We start from the raw sequence: 15,903 nt of genomic DNA, 5'->3' as shown, positions 1-15,903 counted from the left end.
CGGTGCCCGAGGCAGGCCGGGGAGGTCACGGGGTGGGACCGGCTGCAGCAAGGAGCCCCCAATGTGTGGGCTGTGCACATTTCTCCCCACCTCTGACCTAGCACGAAGCAGGGAACCGCGAGGCCTCCCCACACATTCCTTGTACGCAAGTACTATTTATAAAATACGTCACATCCTCTCATGTCTCCAAATTATAGACAAAACTCCCCAATACAAAAGACTAAAAGTGCCAGAGTATAAATTAAAAATTTGCGACCACATTATACAAACATTACTTTTTATTGTACAGCTTTGATCACGTGAGATGTCACAGCGGCTCATGGTGCCGTGTGCATGTGACTGTCCCCCAGTCACTGGGCTACAGACCACACCCGAGAACAAGTGTCCAAGTGTCCACATAGCAGCTACAGACACTGAAGTCAAAAACCAAAAACAAGGGGGGAGCTTGTTACCGATAGGTGCTTGCACACAAAAGGCATGCTAACTTTCCCAACGAAACTTCACAAGTTTGCCTGCACTGAGAAAATCCACTTATTCATAGGAAAACAAATCTCGCTTAAAAAAAAATGACATAGCCAGATGTATTCTGCTGTACAAAAGCTCATGTCAGGCTGGAGCTATTACAGTGCCAGATACCCGCGTAATCTTAACATTATAAATACTACGGACGAAGGTGCAGCCGCAGCCCGCAGGCCCTCAGCCCCGCAGAGGCGGGAGTGCCAACAGCGCACTGAGGTCCGTTCCAGGCAGCTATGCCCTGGGAACCCCCTCTCGGCCGTGACGGCCCGTGGGCCTTGACAGAAATGTACGTAAGAGCTGGCAGGGTTCCCCAGGGGAGCGTTTTCTACCATGAGAACCCAGGCACGACGGGCTCCAGCTTCGGACTGAGGGTGGGGCTGTGGGGGGCGGCAGGGACAGACCGAGCCACGGTGCATCCGGCTAGTTTATGCCAATCTCCTTGTTGTCCTCAATGAGCCTCGCAAAGGGGCGGCCGGCCCCTGTCTCGGGGCTCGTTTTGTCCAGGCTCACCATGGGCGGGCTGCCGCCAGTGCGTGTCTTGTCCATGCTGCCGGCCACAGTGCCCAGTGGGGGGATGGCGCTCCCACCGAGACTTACTGGGAGCTGGGGGATGCCACCGTTCTGGATCACGGAGATTTCGTTGTTCTTCATGGCCAGCCCATTGGTGATGGCGGCGGCGTACTGGTTCCAAAAGCTAGCGTCCACGTTCATGGCTCGGGCTGCCAGGTCTTTCTGAAACATCTCAGAGAACTTGAGGGCATCGCTGCCCAGGAGGGCCATGGGGTTCTCCACTGACAGGCGGCGGCCGCGCCTCGCAGGGGCATTGTTCCACATGTGTGTTCCCATGTGTACCTGTGTGAGACACAGAGCCACGACCCACGGGTAAGCAAGTCCCTCCCCCCCTGCCCTAGCTGTGTCACGCCAGCTGCCCCAGCCACCTGCATGGGGTCCTGGGGCTGACCCGAGGAGGGGCCACCTGCAGCTGGCGCTTATTTGGCCAGGGCACAAATCCTGGGCAGGCTGAGGGTGGTGCCCTGGGCGGGGCCCAGGCCCCCTCACCTGTGGAACGTGTGAGGATGCACATGTGCTGACGTGAACACAGCACTCCTGTGAGGCTGCTCCCAAATGCCCTCCCTCCCCAGGGTTCTGGAATTTTCTAGGCAAGCCTCGCCTCTGTCACCAGTAAGCAGGCTAGCGGCTGAAATCTAAGGGCAGAGTCAAACCTGCTTAGCAGCAGGGGGTGAGTCCTCACTCTGCACGCAGGGGTGCCTCTGCAGAGCCCTGACTTCTCGGTGCCCAACAAGAGTTGTGCATACCTTAAGTGTGCACACATGCAACGCACATCCATTACACTGCAGTCACACACACAAACCTCACCTTGAGGCTGCCCTCGGTGGAGGCCCTGCTGCCTGTCACACATGTGCACTCACACACATGCCTCACCTTGAGGTTGCCCTTGGTGGTGAAGGCCCGGCCGCAGATGGTGCAGCCAAAGGGCTTCTCGCCAGTGTGCGTGCGCTCATGGATCTGCAGGGCGCTGGCCGAGGAGAAGGTCTTCCCGCACGACTGGCAATTGTGCTGCTTGGGCGTCCGGCGTGGCGGGGGGGCGAGCATGGGTGTCAGGCCTGGGCTCACAGCTGTCGGGGGCCCTCCAGGGACCTGGACTCCGGTCAGCGGTGGACCTTCACCCAGGGGGATGGCCTTGGAGTGGCCATTCATCTCCATTTTGATCATGGCGGGTGTGGCGCTGGCGACCAGGCTAGGCGTACTTTGGCTGGGACCTAGAGCAAAGTCGGGGTCACACACCTGAGCAGGTAGCTCCCTCAACCTGTGCGTCAGTAAGTGCTGCTTCAGGTTCCCCAGGGTCGAGCACCCGCGCCTGCAGACGGCGCAGACGAACGGGCGCTCCTTTGTGTGGCTGCGGTGGTGGATTTCCAACGCACTCTTGCAAGCAAAGGGCTTGCCACAGATCCCGCACACCGCGCCGGCACACTTACCCCGCTCGCGGCTCAGGAACAGCAGGCTGAAGGGGGGCTCCTCCTTGATGGCCGGCCGGCCCGGGGGGCCGGTCAGGTCCAGGGCGCCGCCATTCCCGGGGGTGGGCATAGGAGGCAGCGGGGGCGGGGGGCTGTCTGGCCGCTCTGTCTTGAGCGGGATGTCCTGCGGCTCCTCCTGGCTGCAGAGGCCGGGGGACTTGGAGCGGAAACTCTCGCCGTGGCTGTGGGTCGGGGACGGCGCCCGGGAGGATGAGGACTCGGACGGCGCCGGGCTCTCCAGGTCACCCACGGCCGAGGAGGAGGAGTCGTTGCTCAGCCGGTCGCTGTCCCCGGAGCCGTTCTCCGCAGCCTTCAGGCCGGCCAGCGGTGGGCAACTCATGACAGAGTCCATCATCTTCATCTGGTTCTCCAGGGCAGCGATGCTGGAGATGACGGAGGGCGGTGAGGGTGGGCAGGAGCCCGCGAGGCCCAGCAGCGGCTTGGCCGCATCGCCGGCGGCCGCCTCCTTGAGCTCAGCGTCCTCCTCCATGGAGTTGTCGTCCATGTCGTCGTCGTAGCTGCTCAGGGCCCCTGCGGCCAGCTCGGCGTCCATGGCGTCCTGCAGGCCGTCGGGCGGCGGCGTGTTGGGGATCTGGCCGCCCATGTGCATGCGAATGTGCTGCTGCAGCACCACGGCATTGGTGAACTTCTTCTGGCAGATGGGGCACGAGTGCTGCACTCGCAGTGGCGGCTTGGCCCGGTGCACCCCGAAGTGGGTCTTGAGGTTGCCCTTGGTGGTGAAGGCGCGGCCACAGATCTTGCACTTGAAAGGCCGCTCGCCTGTGTGCGTCCGGTAGTGCATCTTCAGTGCACTCTGACAGCTCAGCACGCGGTGGCAGATGACGCACTGGTTGGGGTCGGTCATCTTCTTGTCAATGTTCTCCACCAGCTGCTGCAGTTTGGAGGTCTCCGACGTCTGCATGGAGTCCAGCAGGCCCCCGAAGGGGAACTGTGCCTTGAACTGCTCGGCCACAGGGGGGAGGCCTGGGCTGCCCAGGCTGCAGGACGCACCGCTGCCGACCCCGTCTGTGCCGGCTGCTGCAGGGTCTCCTGCCCTGGCGCCAGGGCCGGGCAAGCCCAGGCTGGTTGGCTCATTCTTGCTTAGAGAAGTCCCACTGAGGAGCGGCTGGGGGGACTCAGTGGCCGCCGCCACCGTGGTCGTCGTGGGGATGCCCACTTCGGCGTGACTCAGCCCAGGGGACAGGGAGGTGCACTCACTGGAGGCTGGGGAGGGCCGCTGTGGGGAGCGGCTGCCAGGGGTGACACTGGGGGACTCGGCAAAGCTGTGGGTGCCAGGGACTGTGGGCGGGAGCTGCAGCCCCACAGAGGTGGGCACGGTGGGCAGCACAGGCTTGCTGTCCAGCCAGGTGGTCACGGGTTTCTCAGGGGGCAATGACATGCCATAGGGGATGCCCGAGCAGGTGGGCACATTGTCGAGGTACTCGGGCACGGGGTAGGGGTTCATCTGGATGTGTGGGTACTTCTCCTTGTGCCGCTGGAAGTGCACCTTGAGGTTGCCTTTGGTGGAGAAGCGGTTCCCGCAGATGTTGCACTTGAAGGGCCGCTCGCCCGTGTGCGAGCGCAGGTGGATCTGCAGAGCGCTGTCACTGCCGAAGACCTTGGCGCAGAAGCGGCACTTGTGCTTGAAGAAGGGGTCCTCGGCACTGGCCTTGGGCTCGAACACAGACACGTTGGGTGGCTTGCCCTTGTGGTGCTTCAGGAGTGCCGAAAGCGGGTCCAGGGCATTGGCGGTGGCCGCGATGCTGACCAGTGGGTTGGGGAAGATGACACTGCTGGAAGAGGACTGAGGTAGAAGTGCACTGGGCAGGGATGCAGCACCCACGAGGGGCCCAGGACCAAGCGGTGTGCAGGTGTTCTGCGGCTGTGAGGCGCTAGACGCTGTGGATCCAGCCGAGGCCGGCGTGGGGCCGGAGGTGGAGGGTGCGCTGGACTCGGCTGGCACAGCGGGGGCCCCGGCAGGGGCTGCAGGCTGCTGCAGGTGTGTAGTACCCTCGAAGGCAGAGGGCGCACCCACGGGAGCAGGGCCTGAGGCGGCTGCGAGCTGCACGGCTGGGGTTGGCGCCAGCCCCTGCAGCGGGCTAGGCCCCGGGGTGGACGAGGGCGCCCCGTGGGTCGGGGCAGCCGCAGCCACCGTGGGGTTCAGTGCGGGCCTTGGGGGCTGGCGGTGCATCAGGGCCACCTGGCTGCGGATCTGCTCTATGAGCTGCAGCTGGTGTATCTGTTGCTGCTGCAGGGCCACGAGCTGCTCCAAGATCATGGGGATGGCCGCAGCACCCACGCCCGTACCCGCACCACCTGCTGCACGAGCCCCCTGCGAAAACTGTGCCACAGCCACCTTGGTGCTCAGCAGGGTCTCCAGGGTCACGTTTGTGCTGGGGATGCCATAGGTGGCTGTGGATGCCTGCTCAGGGGCCTGCACCAGAGGTACCTTGGGCGTGCTGGAGACTGGGAAGCTGCGGTCCCCAGAGGGTGCTGCATCCATGGGCTCGTCTGTCTTCTCAGCGGCCTTCACGTCGCCACCCTCTGTGCCCTCGGTGCCCTCTGTGGCAGCAGCGGCGGTGCCCTCCTCGGCGGCTCCCTCGCTGTCGGTGCGCTCGCTGGGCGAACTGGCGGGCGAAGGCTCAGGGCCATCATCAGAGGCTGGGGCGGGCTCATCTTCGTCCACAATGAGCACAAGTGGGTTCTGTGTGCAGGCCTTCCTGTGTGCCAGAAAGTCGGCCCACTTGAAGAAGGCAGCACAGCACTTGGCACACACGTTGCTGTCCTCACTGCCACTGCGGCTCTCATCCCCGCTGTCCCCGTCCGCGGCACTGGCCCCCGCAGCGGCTGCAAGAGCGAGAGAAGGCGTGAGCGCCAGTGGTCCACAGCCCACTCAACCTGGCTCATCATTTCTTTAGTTCAATCTATCAAATGATGAGGCCCTGTCGATTGTGGACCCTACTGCTTAATGAAATCCCATAGACGCCATTGATTTCTGATGCTCTCAAACCCTCTTAAGCGACCCTGCCGGCTGCCCAGAAGGCCTGCCCTCCCCCCGACTTGGGCTACCCCAGGGCCACGTCCCCACTGTGCCTCGCCCACCTGGCGCTGCTCCTTGCATGACTAGGACCCTCCTCCCGGTTCCTGGAAACTCTTGGCCAAGCCCTCCAGTCTCTACCTCCTCCACAGCCAGGCTACACCCCAGGGCTAGCTGTGCAGTGCAAGCCTGGCCTATCCAAGGTTACAATGAATTGTGTTTGATACAACTAATCGGCTCTGTCAGGTGCAAATATTTCTCAGCAAAATGAACCAAAGTGACACACTGGTGTTACTGGACAGTGGAACCCAGCAGTCAGTGAACGGCGTGGAACTGTACATCGCAAGTTCACGGATCAGGATGGACGGGGGGAGCTGGGTAGCTACATTCTGCCTTCTTGCTCTGCCAGAGAATCCGTGAGTGAGACGCCTGGGTGCTGGTGTGGCGGGGAGCCATTAACTGGACACACACGCCCCACCCTGCCGGCCCACAGAAGCCTCATCCAGCCAGACACACACACTCACTGACTGAAGCCCTGAGCAGAACAAGAAATCAGCACGTCCAGCCCTGGGTTTCAGGCAGCGGGGGCTCCGGACAGACCACGGCCTCCTCGGAGTGGCGGTTGGGGGCAACCCAAACCCCAGGGCAACGGCCACCAGTCTGCCACGATCTCACCCACGTGTGCTCGGAAGCCTCTGGAGCACAGCCCTGCACACAGGTTGGCCGGAGTCCTTCACAGCACTTCCTGGGGGTGGCTGGGAAAGGTATCTGCCACAGAGGTCGCGAGGGCCCCGATCTTCAAAAGCTTCACGGAGAAGCAGATGGTGTCTGGGGGCCAGGCAGGGCCCCCGCGAGGCAGCCCTCCAGGGTTGTCTGCCCCTGCTGAACAGCAGTGTGCAGTGAGCCTGAGCTCAGCTGGCTGCGCTGTGGAAGCCGAGAGCCAACCGAGCCTGCAGCCGCCACACCGCTAGTCAGCTCAGCATCCAGGGGCCAGGCCGGAGCGGGCAGCCTCAGGACGGGACTGAGGGCGCTGCAGTGGCAGAGGAGTGGGCAGAGTCCTCCAAGAGTTCAATACTGGTGAGGTGCAGTTTTGAAGCTGCTGCTGGAATGGGGACCCAAGAAACAACCCCACAAAACAAACAAGAGCCTAAACACTGCTCAGCAGCCAGGGCTTTGTCGGGAGCAGAAACATGCTGAAAATCTGTGGCACCAAACTGCTTTTCAATAGTGGAAATGCTCCCCGTCCTCCCTGCCGAAGCCCACCCATGCGGCCGTAAGCAGCACCGGTGCCCCTCGCACAACAGCAGCGGCTCAGAACACTCCCCGCATTTCCAGCTGGGACCCCAACAGTGCTGCTTTGGGGCCACTGAACTCTGACCAGCAGCACTGCTTCCACTTCCCACTTCCCCCAGATGTCACCGGGCAGCCGTATTGCCCACTGTTTACATGCCGTGGGGGCTGCGGTGGCAGAGCTGTTCCAACAGCCGGATCACCACCGACTGTGCTGGGTGTGCGCGCTCTGTGCTGCGGGAACACCGCTTGTGTCTTTACACAAAGCATGCTTCTGCTGGAGTTAAAGCACCGCATGTTCACATCCTCAGGTTTTTCCCAAACGCTCCGAGCGCGGCCGGTTCATTTTTCTCCCATCGGCAGGTCTACTAAGTCACAGCCGATTTTTCATGTGCAGACTTAGGCCCTTGTTGCCAAATAATGCAAATTGCTCAGCTTCCGGTGACCCCCAAGCATAATTACGTCAAGGCAATGACCACACAAAACCTCCACTGAGGCTTCTTCAGAGTCCAAGAAGGAAACTGGGTCCAAAGGGCACCCCAGCATTCCGAGTCCTCAAGGAACTTGGCGAGGCAGCCAAGCTTCATCCTCGGCTCCCAGAGCAACCTCAGCCACAAGGGAAAAGACCCCCAGTTCCACTGCCGAACGCACGAGCAGGTTAGAATGACTGTCAGCGGCTGCTGTTGTTAGGGTTCAGAGACAGTGGATAACACCACGACAGCCACCTTCAAGGTCACACTGTCAGTAGGGAAGCTACCCCGCCGCTCACAGGGGCCCACAGGCTGGGAGAGCTAGACCACCAACAGAATGGCAAGGTTACAAAGGCTGCCCCGACACAGTGAACACTGCTTGAACCTAATAGGCCGGCTGAGGGCCCGACAGGCTCGCTGCCTCCGCGGGGCACAGTGGACCCGGGAGGCCGTGCTGGACAGTCCGTCAGGGAGCCTGGCTTTCCTGGCAGCCTGACGCACAGCCTTTGCACCAGCCCCTACCTCGACAGCTTCTAGCACAGGAAGACCCACGCGGGGGAGTCTGAACCGAGCCCTGCGCTGCCTGTTCGAGGCGTCGATGCGGGGTCAGATTGAAGTGATTCAACCATCTGTTCAAGTGCAGGTCTGCAGCAGTCCCCCTCAGGACAGGGAGTGAGTCTGAGAGATGTGCACCTTCCTGTGTCTCTTTAAGAGGAGAATCAGAGCACTGCAGACACCACGGTTCAAGTCAGAGTTAATTGTTTTTTTGCACGCTGACTCTTCAACAACTGAGCTACTTGAACCTGTAAATAAAACAGGCCAGGACTCAGCACAGCAGGTTATGTTACGAAGACTAGGCAAGAAATATGCCTACCGACGCACCAGGACGCGGCACGGGCCCACCCTGCCCTGCTGGTCAGCAGGAATGCCCGTCGAGGTGACAGGAAGCGACCTGGCTGACGTCAGGCGCCCCCAGCAGTCTCCAGGCCCTGTGTGCTACCTGCCCTAGAGGCCCCCACACAGCCAGCCCCTCGAAACCCTCCCTCGGCTCCTGAGTGAGCACTCCACAGGGTCTGGGTCCAAGAGAGTGGCCAAGGCCTGCAGAGGAAGCTTCCAGAAAGAGGACAGCAGCTGATGGCAGCTTGGTCCTCTTCCATACAGCCGTTCCTCCGGACCGTCCTCAGTGAGTCAGTGAGAGCCCCCCTTCAGATCCCCGGTTCAGCTCTGGGTGGATGGGGCGGTATGTCATTCACAAGATGCCAGGTTAGCCACAGGAGAGGCTCCTCAGACACACCTTGTTGGGCAAGCTGCAGCTCTCAGGCGTTCCTCGCTCTGTCCCTACACACAGCCGCCTCACAGGTGAGTCCCGCACACAGCCGCCTCACAGGTGAGTCCCACGCACACAGCCGCCTCACAGGTGAGTCCCGCACACAGCTGCCTCACAGGTGAGTCCCGCACACAGCCGCCTCACAGGTGAGTCCCACGCACACAGCCATCCTCACAGGCGAGTCCCGCACACAGCCATCCTCACAGGTGAGTCCCGCACACAGCCATCCTCACAGGCGAGTCCCACACACAGCCGCCTCACAGGTGAGTCCCACACACAGCCATCCTCACAGGTGAGTCCCACACACAGCCATCCTCACAGGCGAGTCCCGCACACAGCCATCCTCACAGGCGAGTCCCGCACACAGCCATCCTCACAGGCGAGTCCCGCACACAGCCATCCTCACAGGCGAGTCCCGCACACAGCCATCCTCACAGGCGAGTCCCACGCACACAGCCATCCTCACAGGCGAGCCCCGCACACAGCCATCCTCACAGGCGAGTCCCATGCACACAGCCGCCTCACAGGCGAGTCCCGCACACAGCCATCCTCACAGGCGAGTCCCGCACACAGCCATCCTCACAGGCGAGTCCCGCACACAGCCATCCTCACAGGCGAGTCCCGCACACAGCCATCCTCACAGGCGAGTCCCGCACACAGCCATCCTCACAGGCGAGTCCCACGCACACAGCCGCCTCACAGGCGAGTCCCGCACACAGCCATCCTCACAGGCGAGTCCCGCACACAGCCATCCTCACAGGCGAGTCCCGCACACAGCCATCCTCACAGGCGAGTCCCGCACACAGCCATCCTCACAGGCGAGTCCCGCACACAGCCATCCTCACAGGCGAGTCCCGCACACAGCCATCCTCACAGGCGAGTCCCGCACACAGCTGCCTCACAGGCGAGTCCCGCGCACAGGCAAGCCTCACAGGCGAGTCCCGCACACAGCCATCCTGAGTCCCGCACACAGGCAGGCCGAGTCTTAGGGCCTCCACTCTCCATCTCAAAGCTCAGTGCACTGGACTTCACTTTTAAGTCATGGAAGTCGACAAAGGGGTCGTTTCCAGCAGCCTGAGGGTTGGTTAACTTCCCCAGCTGACGGGGACCATAGGTACCCTCTTTTCCCATCTCTCAGAAATCCAGAAAGCATTTTTTTAATAGGTTTTCTAAATCGGTCAGAGGAGACACTTATTTTCTTGCAAATTAATTCTTTTTAACTCCTTATGATAGCTCTGAATCCCATAAAGAAGGATGAATTATCACATAGTGAGCGCAAGCTGTGAAACAGGGGGAGACAAATAGAGACCCCTACTGTGTTTAACAATGTACAAGAAATTCCAGACGCAAGAGAAAAATCCCTGGTCCCTCAGCAGCCCTCAGAGCCTGCGAGCTCGGAGCTGGACGGTGGAGGGCACTCGCGCTCAGCGCTGGGCTGGCCCACACACTCCCCACTCAGCGGCCCACCACTCAAACTGGTTAAGGACCACCTGTGGCACAGGCGCGGCCGCCTTCCGTTTAAGCACTCGCGGCCTTTCCTCTGTGCGGAGGGCGGGGACACTGCTTCCTTCCCGGGTGCGTGCCCAGCCTGGCTGTAGGCATGGGGAGACGGAGTCCAGACTCACTCGCCTCTCCACAGACACCCACACGACGGGCCCTGCTTCCAGCCTGGACAAGGTGCCGTGGTCACTTCCGGCTAGGCTGCAGTGATGGTCTGCATTCGGAAGACGTGTGAGCTTGCCCAGGTGGAATTCCGTGACTAGCTGCTCTCCAAGTCTACCATGCACGTGAATTAAAAAGTCAACCTGTGTATACCTGCAAGGCCCTGGTCCCACACAGCCCATCGGCCCCGGGGCGGCTGGGAGCCATGCTACACCCAGAAGCGGGCAGCCCAGGGGCTGGGATGGCAATTGCTGGCTCCCATCGTGGGCAAGCCCCTCTAGGGTTTGTCAGGCACAGCTGGTCTCCGTGGGGAAGTTCACACACATGCCAGAAAGCCACGGGGAGGAGTGCCACTGCCCTGGGTGCCCAGGGATTGTGCGGGCAGTGGGGGGAAGGGTGGGGGTGGCAGGCTAAGGTCACCTTGGAGAAGAAGGACAAGGTACCTGGGGCCTGCGGGGTTCATTATACAGCTCAAGATGCAAAGGCCATACAAAGGAAGGCAGCCTTCCCTCGCTCTCTGAGAAGTACGAACACTTGCACGGGCCTCCGTGGGAATCTGATGAGCCGGGCAGCTCAGTGAACATGGGGCCCGCTGCTCTGGGTCAGCACCAGAGCCGGTGGCCATGGTCAGCATGCGAGGCTCCCAGCGCACTGCGAGCCCCACCCTTTGTGGCTGAGCCGGCTGTGGACGCAGGCCGGTGCGGGACAGGCTGCAGCCTGACCACGGCATGCCCCATGGGGAATTGTGCCCGTTGAGGAAACTGGTCCAAACCTCCGGCTCGGGCAGCGCCTGTGCATTCTGGTCCACACATTTTATGGGAAACCACTTTGCATAGGTAACTATGTTTTAAGCTGAGTGAAATTCTCAGAGAACAACCGAAGGCAGAACTTTCTAGAAAGTTGAAGGTGCTACAAAAGCCTCTGGTCTTACATAGGTTTCGTGGACGCTCAATTCTGTGTAGCGTGGAGCTCAGGCATGGCCTGCAGACAAAGCTGCCCCCAGCCGCGCACCAGCTCACGTCTCCGCAGGGGCTGGCTCCAAGACGCCCTAACCTCAACCTGGCAACTGGTCAAAAATTCACGCAGAAAAAGAGTAAGCAGTTAGCAAGACATCCCTTCTCCCCCAAAAAACCTAGCTAGCACACCGTTAAAAAAAAAATAACATGCTTTTGGAAATGATCCTGCAGTATTAAGATGGTGAGTAACCTCATTAGCAGTTAAAAAGATCCTCCGCCACTCGGAAGAAAGCCTCGCCAATATTTACATGTAAATGCTGGGTTCCCAGGGCTGGTGGCGCTGACTACAACCGGGTGTCCCCTGCAGCACCCTCAGAGGGAACGCACCCACCTTCCAGCTACCTGGAGGTGCAGCGGAAGCCACTTACACACTACGGCTGAAAATGAAACCCGACCCACTACTGCCTGTGTCTAATACACAGAAAACAATCAGCTTGCTAAGTAATTCCTGCTGTGACTCGGTACCTTGCTGGCTCCACCGAAGGCGGGCGAGGCTGGTGGTGCTGGCCAAGTCCGAGGCAGGGGACCGAGCACGAGCCGTGGACCGGCACGCTGGGGTACTGGGCCCAAGGTGCATTTTAAAGTAAGTTTTAAATATTATTTTAAAAAGAATGTTTGCGAGTCCCCCCTTTTCTCTTTACCTCTCCTCTGTGTTGTGGGAAGTGGCTTGTGCTATTGTTTCTTTTGGTATGCTGAATTGTTCACGTGGAGTGTGGCCCGAGAGCCGCCGAGAGCAAGCCATGCATACACAGATAAAAGCAAAAGCCCTCTTCGCGGAGCGCGGGTGGCCTCCTCCCCTGAATTTAAACACAGCCTGTGAATTCCACTGGTACATTCTTCAATCACACGCTCACCACATTTAAAAGGGCTTCTGAGATAGCCAAGTACTGTAAACGGGCAGAAAATGACAACTTTGCTGCATGTAGTGCCAACAGAACACAGGATGGGTGAATTGTTTTAAATTATAATATCCTTTTGCTCCTCTTTAAATGCAGATTTCCTGAGACAGGGAGGACTTGCTTAGATAACCATTTAATAAGGCCACGGTGCATCTCCTAGCGCTCAGGAGGGTCGCGCACTGTTCCCTCACAGCAAGCTTTAAGGTTTTTTTAGGTCCAAAATATTGTTATCAGAGGCATACATGTAACTGGACCCCCAGCTGCACTGCACTTACACTAATGTCAGAACGAAATAGCATGCAAATATTTTTAAAAGGAGAGTTCCGTTGGGAGGAAACTCAAAATTCTGGCAGAACGGTAAGTTCAGAACTTCATAAAAATCCTCGTTACTTTTTCTTGTTGTGCACTGGCCATGGCATTCACTCCTGGAGCGGTGAGGCAACCCCCAGCTACGTTTCTGTGTTGTCATTATAGGTCCTGGGTCCTTGTCGGAGTGGGACGCGGCACGCCTGGGCCGGTTTGCAGGGGCAGCCCACAGCCTTCACTCTCCCTGATGGATGGACCCGCTGCCCCAGCGACACACAGGGGTGTGCACCAAGCGCACTTAGCTTACAGACGGCCTCGCGCCAGACCTGACCGCCGTGGGTCTCACGGACTAACCGCGGGGAGGACACCGGCCAGGGTAGGGGTGGGTGATCTGTTGTTCTTGGCCACCGTCTCCCTCAGCAGCACCCAGCCTGAGGGCCACTTCACAAAAAACACAAACCCCCCCACCCACCCAGTCGCCTCTCCACTCATCCAGGAAGAGCTGTGCCGCTGTGGACGCACACTCGAGCCAGGCCGCCTGTGGCCTGTTGCAGAACTCCGTCAGTCTCCCATCGACTGTGAAAAAACACGGTTCGCTGGACGAGGAAAAAAACAAGACTGATCCCATGAGGAGGAAACATTTTAAAAATAAAATTAGGCAGCCTGCTGCATGGCTAAACCAATGCAGGCAGCAGGCAGGGAGGAGTAGGGGGTGGGGGAACGCGCCCGGCGCCCCTGCGCACTCCCCCCGCGCGCCCCAAGTTCACCAGGCTCTCACTGGGAAGGCGGAAGGAAAAACGCAGAGCCGCGCTCGGCGCGCCACGCCGGGGGTTTTGCTCGCTTAATTAAAATACGCCTTCTTGGAAGAAGACGTTGCACTTTTCGATAAGGGCCCACAAAGCCGAGCCGTATTGACATTGTTGCGTTTCGGGGCGGCTGTGAAAGCCGATTTGGAGCCATTCAGGAGCCACAAGAATACGGCTCTCGCATTCCTCGCTGGGATGCAATGTCCTCTTTTGAACTGGAGACTGTCTTTCTCATTCGGCAGAAATAAATCCATTCATTTGATCATGTAGTCATTGAGGGCGATACAAAACAAACCAAGTGTGAGAAATTCTATGTGATGAAGTAAACAAAACAAAAAAACTCCATTTCCATGACAAAAAGATTCTTTCTCCCTAATCCACCCACCATATGCAGGCGTTTCTTTCCAGCGTGCCGCGCTCTCCTCGGGCCGCCGGACCCGCGTCGGGCACCGCTCGCCGCCCCCGGCCGCCGCCCCGCTCGGCCCACCTCGGCCCTGCCGCGCGCGGTGCCCAAACTTTCGTTTTCGCGCTGCGCCAACTCCCGCGGCGCGTGCCTCGGAACCGCTCGCGGGCTTCCAGCACCCCGCAACCCGGCCGTGCCATTGTCTCCCAGGGACGAGCAGGGGCAGGGCGAGCGTGTTCCGGGGATCTCGCCGGGGCGCTTGAGGGGCGCCCGGAGGCGCGGCCGCTACCCCAGGCCGTCTTCGGGGTCTAACGCGGGCGGCGCCTGCCCCTCGCGCTCCGACGTGTCCCGGAGGGGGTTCCTACCCGCGGCACCGCTCGGAGGAGCCGCGGGCACCCGATTTCGGTGTATCGAAAAAGCAGGGGAAAGGCCTAAGAAAAACCTTGAAACCCTCTCAAAAGTAAACAAACAACGGTCACTACCCAAAGACCCCGAACTAGCCGGAAGGCAACCCAACGCCAAAGCCGTGCCCACTCCCTCCCAATTCCCAGGTCGGCCATTAGGAAGAGGCCAGGAGACTTTTGCTCCGCGCTCGCCGGTTTGTCAACGTGCTGCCACGGCGCGCGGAAAGGGAGTCTGCCGGACGGCCTGCTGGCGGCTCGAGGGACCGCGGCCATCGGGGTCGGGCAGGAGGCCGCTCGGGCCCCGGGCCGGCTCGGGCCGGGCACCGCCCCGGGCGCCCAGGGCGCGCGGAGCCAAACAAAGCTGGGCCGGCGCAGCATCCCGGCCGCGTCCCCGGGCGCTCGGCCTTAAGCTCGGCCCCTGTGCAGCGGGGTCCTGAGGGCGCCGGGGTCGGCCGCAGAGCCGGGCGCTCAGGGCCGGGCCAGGGCGTTGTGCAATGCGGCGGCGCTCACCCCGACCCCTCCGGCCCCATCCGCCGCCTCAAAGCCCACTTGGAGCGCGGCGCCTCGGCGCGCAGCTCCCCGACTCGCACGCAGCCGAGCCAACTTTACTTGGCCCCAACTCCTCCCGCGGCCGCGCGCGCCCGGCAGCGGCTCCAGGTCCCCACGGCGGCGCGGCCGGTCCCGCGCGGCGCGGACACTCGTCCCCGGGGCCCCGGGCGCTTGCTCCCCCGCGGCGACGCGCGCAGCCTCCCGCGCCCCTGCCCGCGCGGGCGCCCCGGCCCTTACCTTGCTCTGGAGCCCCGTCCGGCGGCGGCAGCTCCTCGTCCGACTTGAGGTGCTGGGGCTTGGCCTGCTTGCGCCGAGACATGCTGCTAGCGGCGCTGGGACCCCGCGCGGGGCAGCGGCATCAGCGGGGCGGCCGGCGGGGCTGGCGCGGGGCGGGCGCGGGGCGGCCGGGCGGGCGCGGGGCGCGGGGCGCGGGGCGGCGGCGGCGGCTGCGCGGGCCGCGCATGGGGCTGAGCAATTAGGCTGGTGAATAATGCATGGCCATTAGCCGAGGGCCGCGCCGATTGGCCGGCCTCCAGCGGACTCGGGCGGCCTATGCAAATGAGGCCGCGCTCGCAATTAGCGGCCGCGCCGGCGAGGAGGGGCCGCGGCGCCTGCGGGACCCGGGCGCGCGCTGCCGGGCGCCGCCTCGCATCGCGGGCCCCGCCGCCCTCTCCGCCGCCCGCGCTCCTCGGCAGCCAGGTGCGGCTTCGGCGGCGGGCGCCCCTCGGCGCGGCGCAGGCGGCAAACTTTGCGGCGTGCGCGCGGCGCCCTCTCCGCCGGCGCGCGGGGCTCGCCCCTTTATAGAGCGTCTGCGCCGCCGCCCGCGCCCCGCGCCGCCCCCTCCTGCCGCCGCCGGCCCCTCCCGGAGCGAGCGGCCGCGGGCAGGGCTCCGGCCCGGCGCCTTTGTCTCGCCCGGGCCGCCCGGCCGCCGCGCCTCCCGAGCCCCGGGCGCGCGGGGCGAGCGGCCGCCGGCGCTCCTGGGCGGCTCGCGGCGCGGCTCGGCCGGCGGGCCGGATCGGGCTCAGGGGCCCGCGCGCCCCGGATCTCCTCTCCGGGCTCCGGGTTTCTGGCGCGGGCCGGCCCGGCGGCCTGCCGGGCTCGGAGGCTCGCGGCCGGAGCGGAGCGGAGTGCGCCACGCCGAGCTGGCGGGACTTCGGCGAGATCAACTTTCCGGTTCGG

At 61.9% G+C, this 15,903-nt stretch overlaps 1 protein-coding gene across 2 annotated transcripts; it reads right to left on the bottom strand.

Annotated features, from left to right (window-relative positions):
- Positions 1-939: 939 nt before the first annotated feature.
- On the bottom strand, positions 940-15,043 carry SALL3 (spalt like transcription factor 3). Of its 2 annotated transcripts, XM_040984775.1 has the most exons (4): positions 14,962-15,043; positions 2,517-5,402; positions 1,963-2,300; positions 940-1,371 (listed from the first exon to the last, which is right to left on the bottom strand). In XM_040984775.1, the coding sequence occupies exons 1-4, from the start codon at positions 15,041-15,043 to the stop codon at positions 940-942; spliced, it is 3,738 nt and encodes a 1,245-aa protein (XP_040840709.1). The 2 variants fall into 2 exon arrangements, with proteins under 2 accessions (XP_040840709.1, XP_040840708.1); XM_040984774.1 differs by having other exon boundaries at positions 1,963-5,402.
- Positions 15,044-15,903: the final 860 nt, after the last annotated feature.

This window comes from Ochotona curzoniae, unplaced genomic scaffold (genome assembly GCF_017591425.1).
Source record: "Ochotona curzoniae isolate NIBS_2020 unplaced genomic scaffold, NIBS_Ocur_1.0 contig_43, whole genome shotgun sequence".
NCBI classification, from domain to species: domain Eukaryota; kingdom Metazoa; phylum Chordata; class Mammalia; order Lagomorpha; family Ochotonidae; genus Ochotona; species Ochotona curzoniae.
This window is presented reverse-complemented; position numbering and strand designations above follow the sequence as displayed.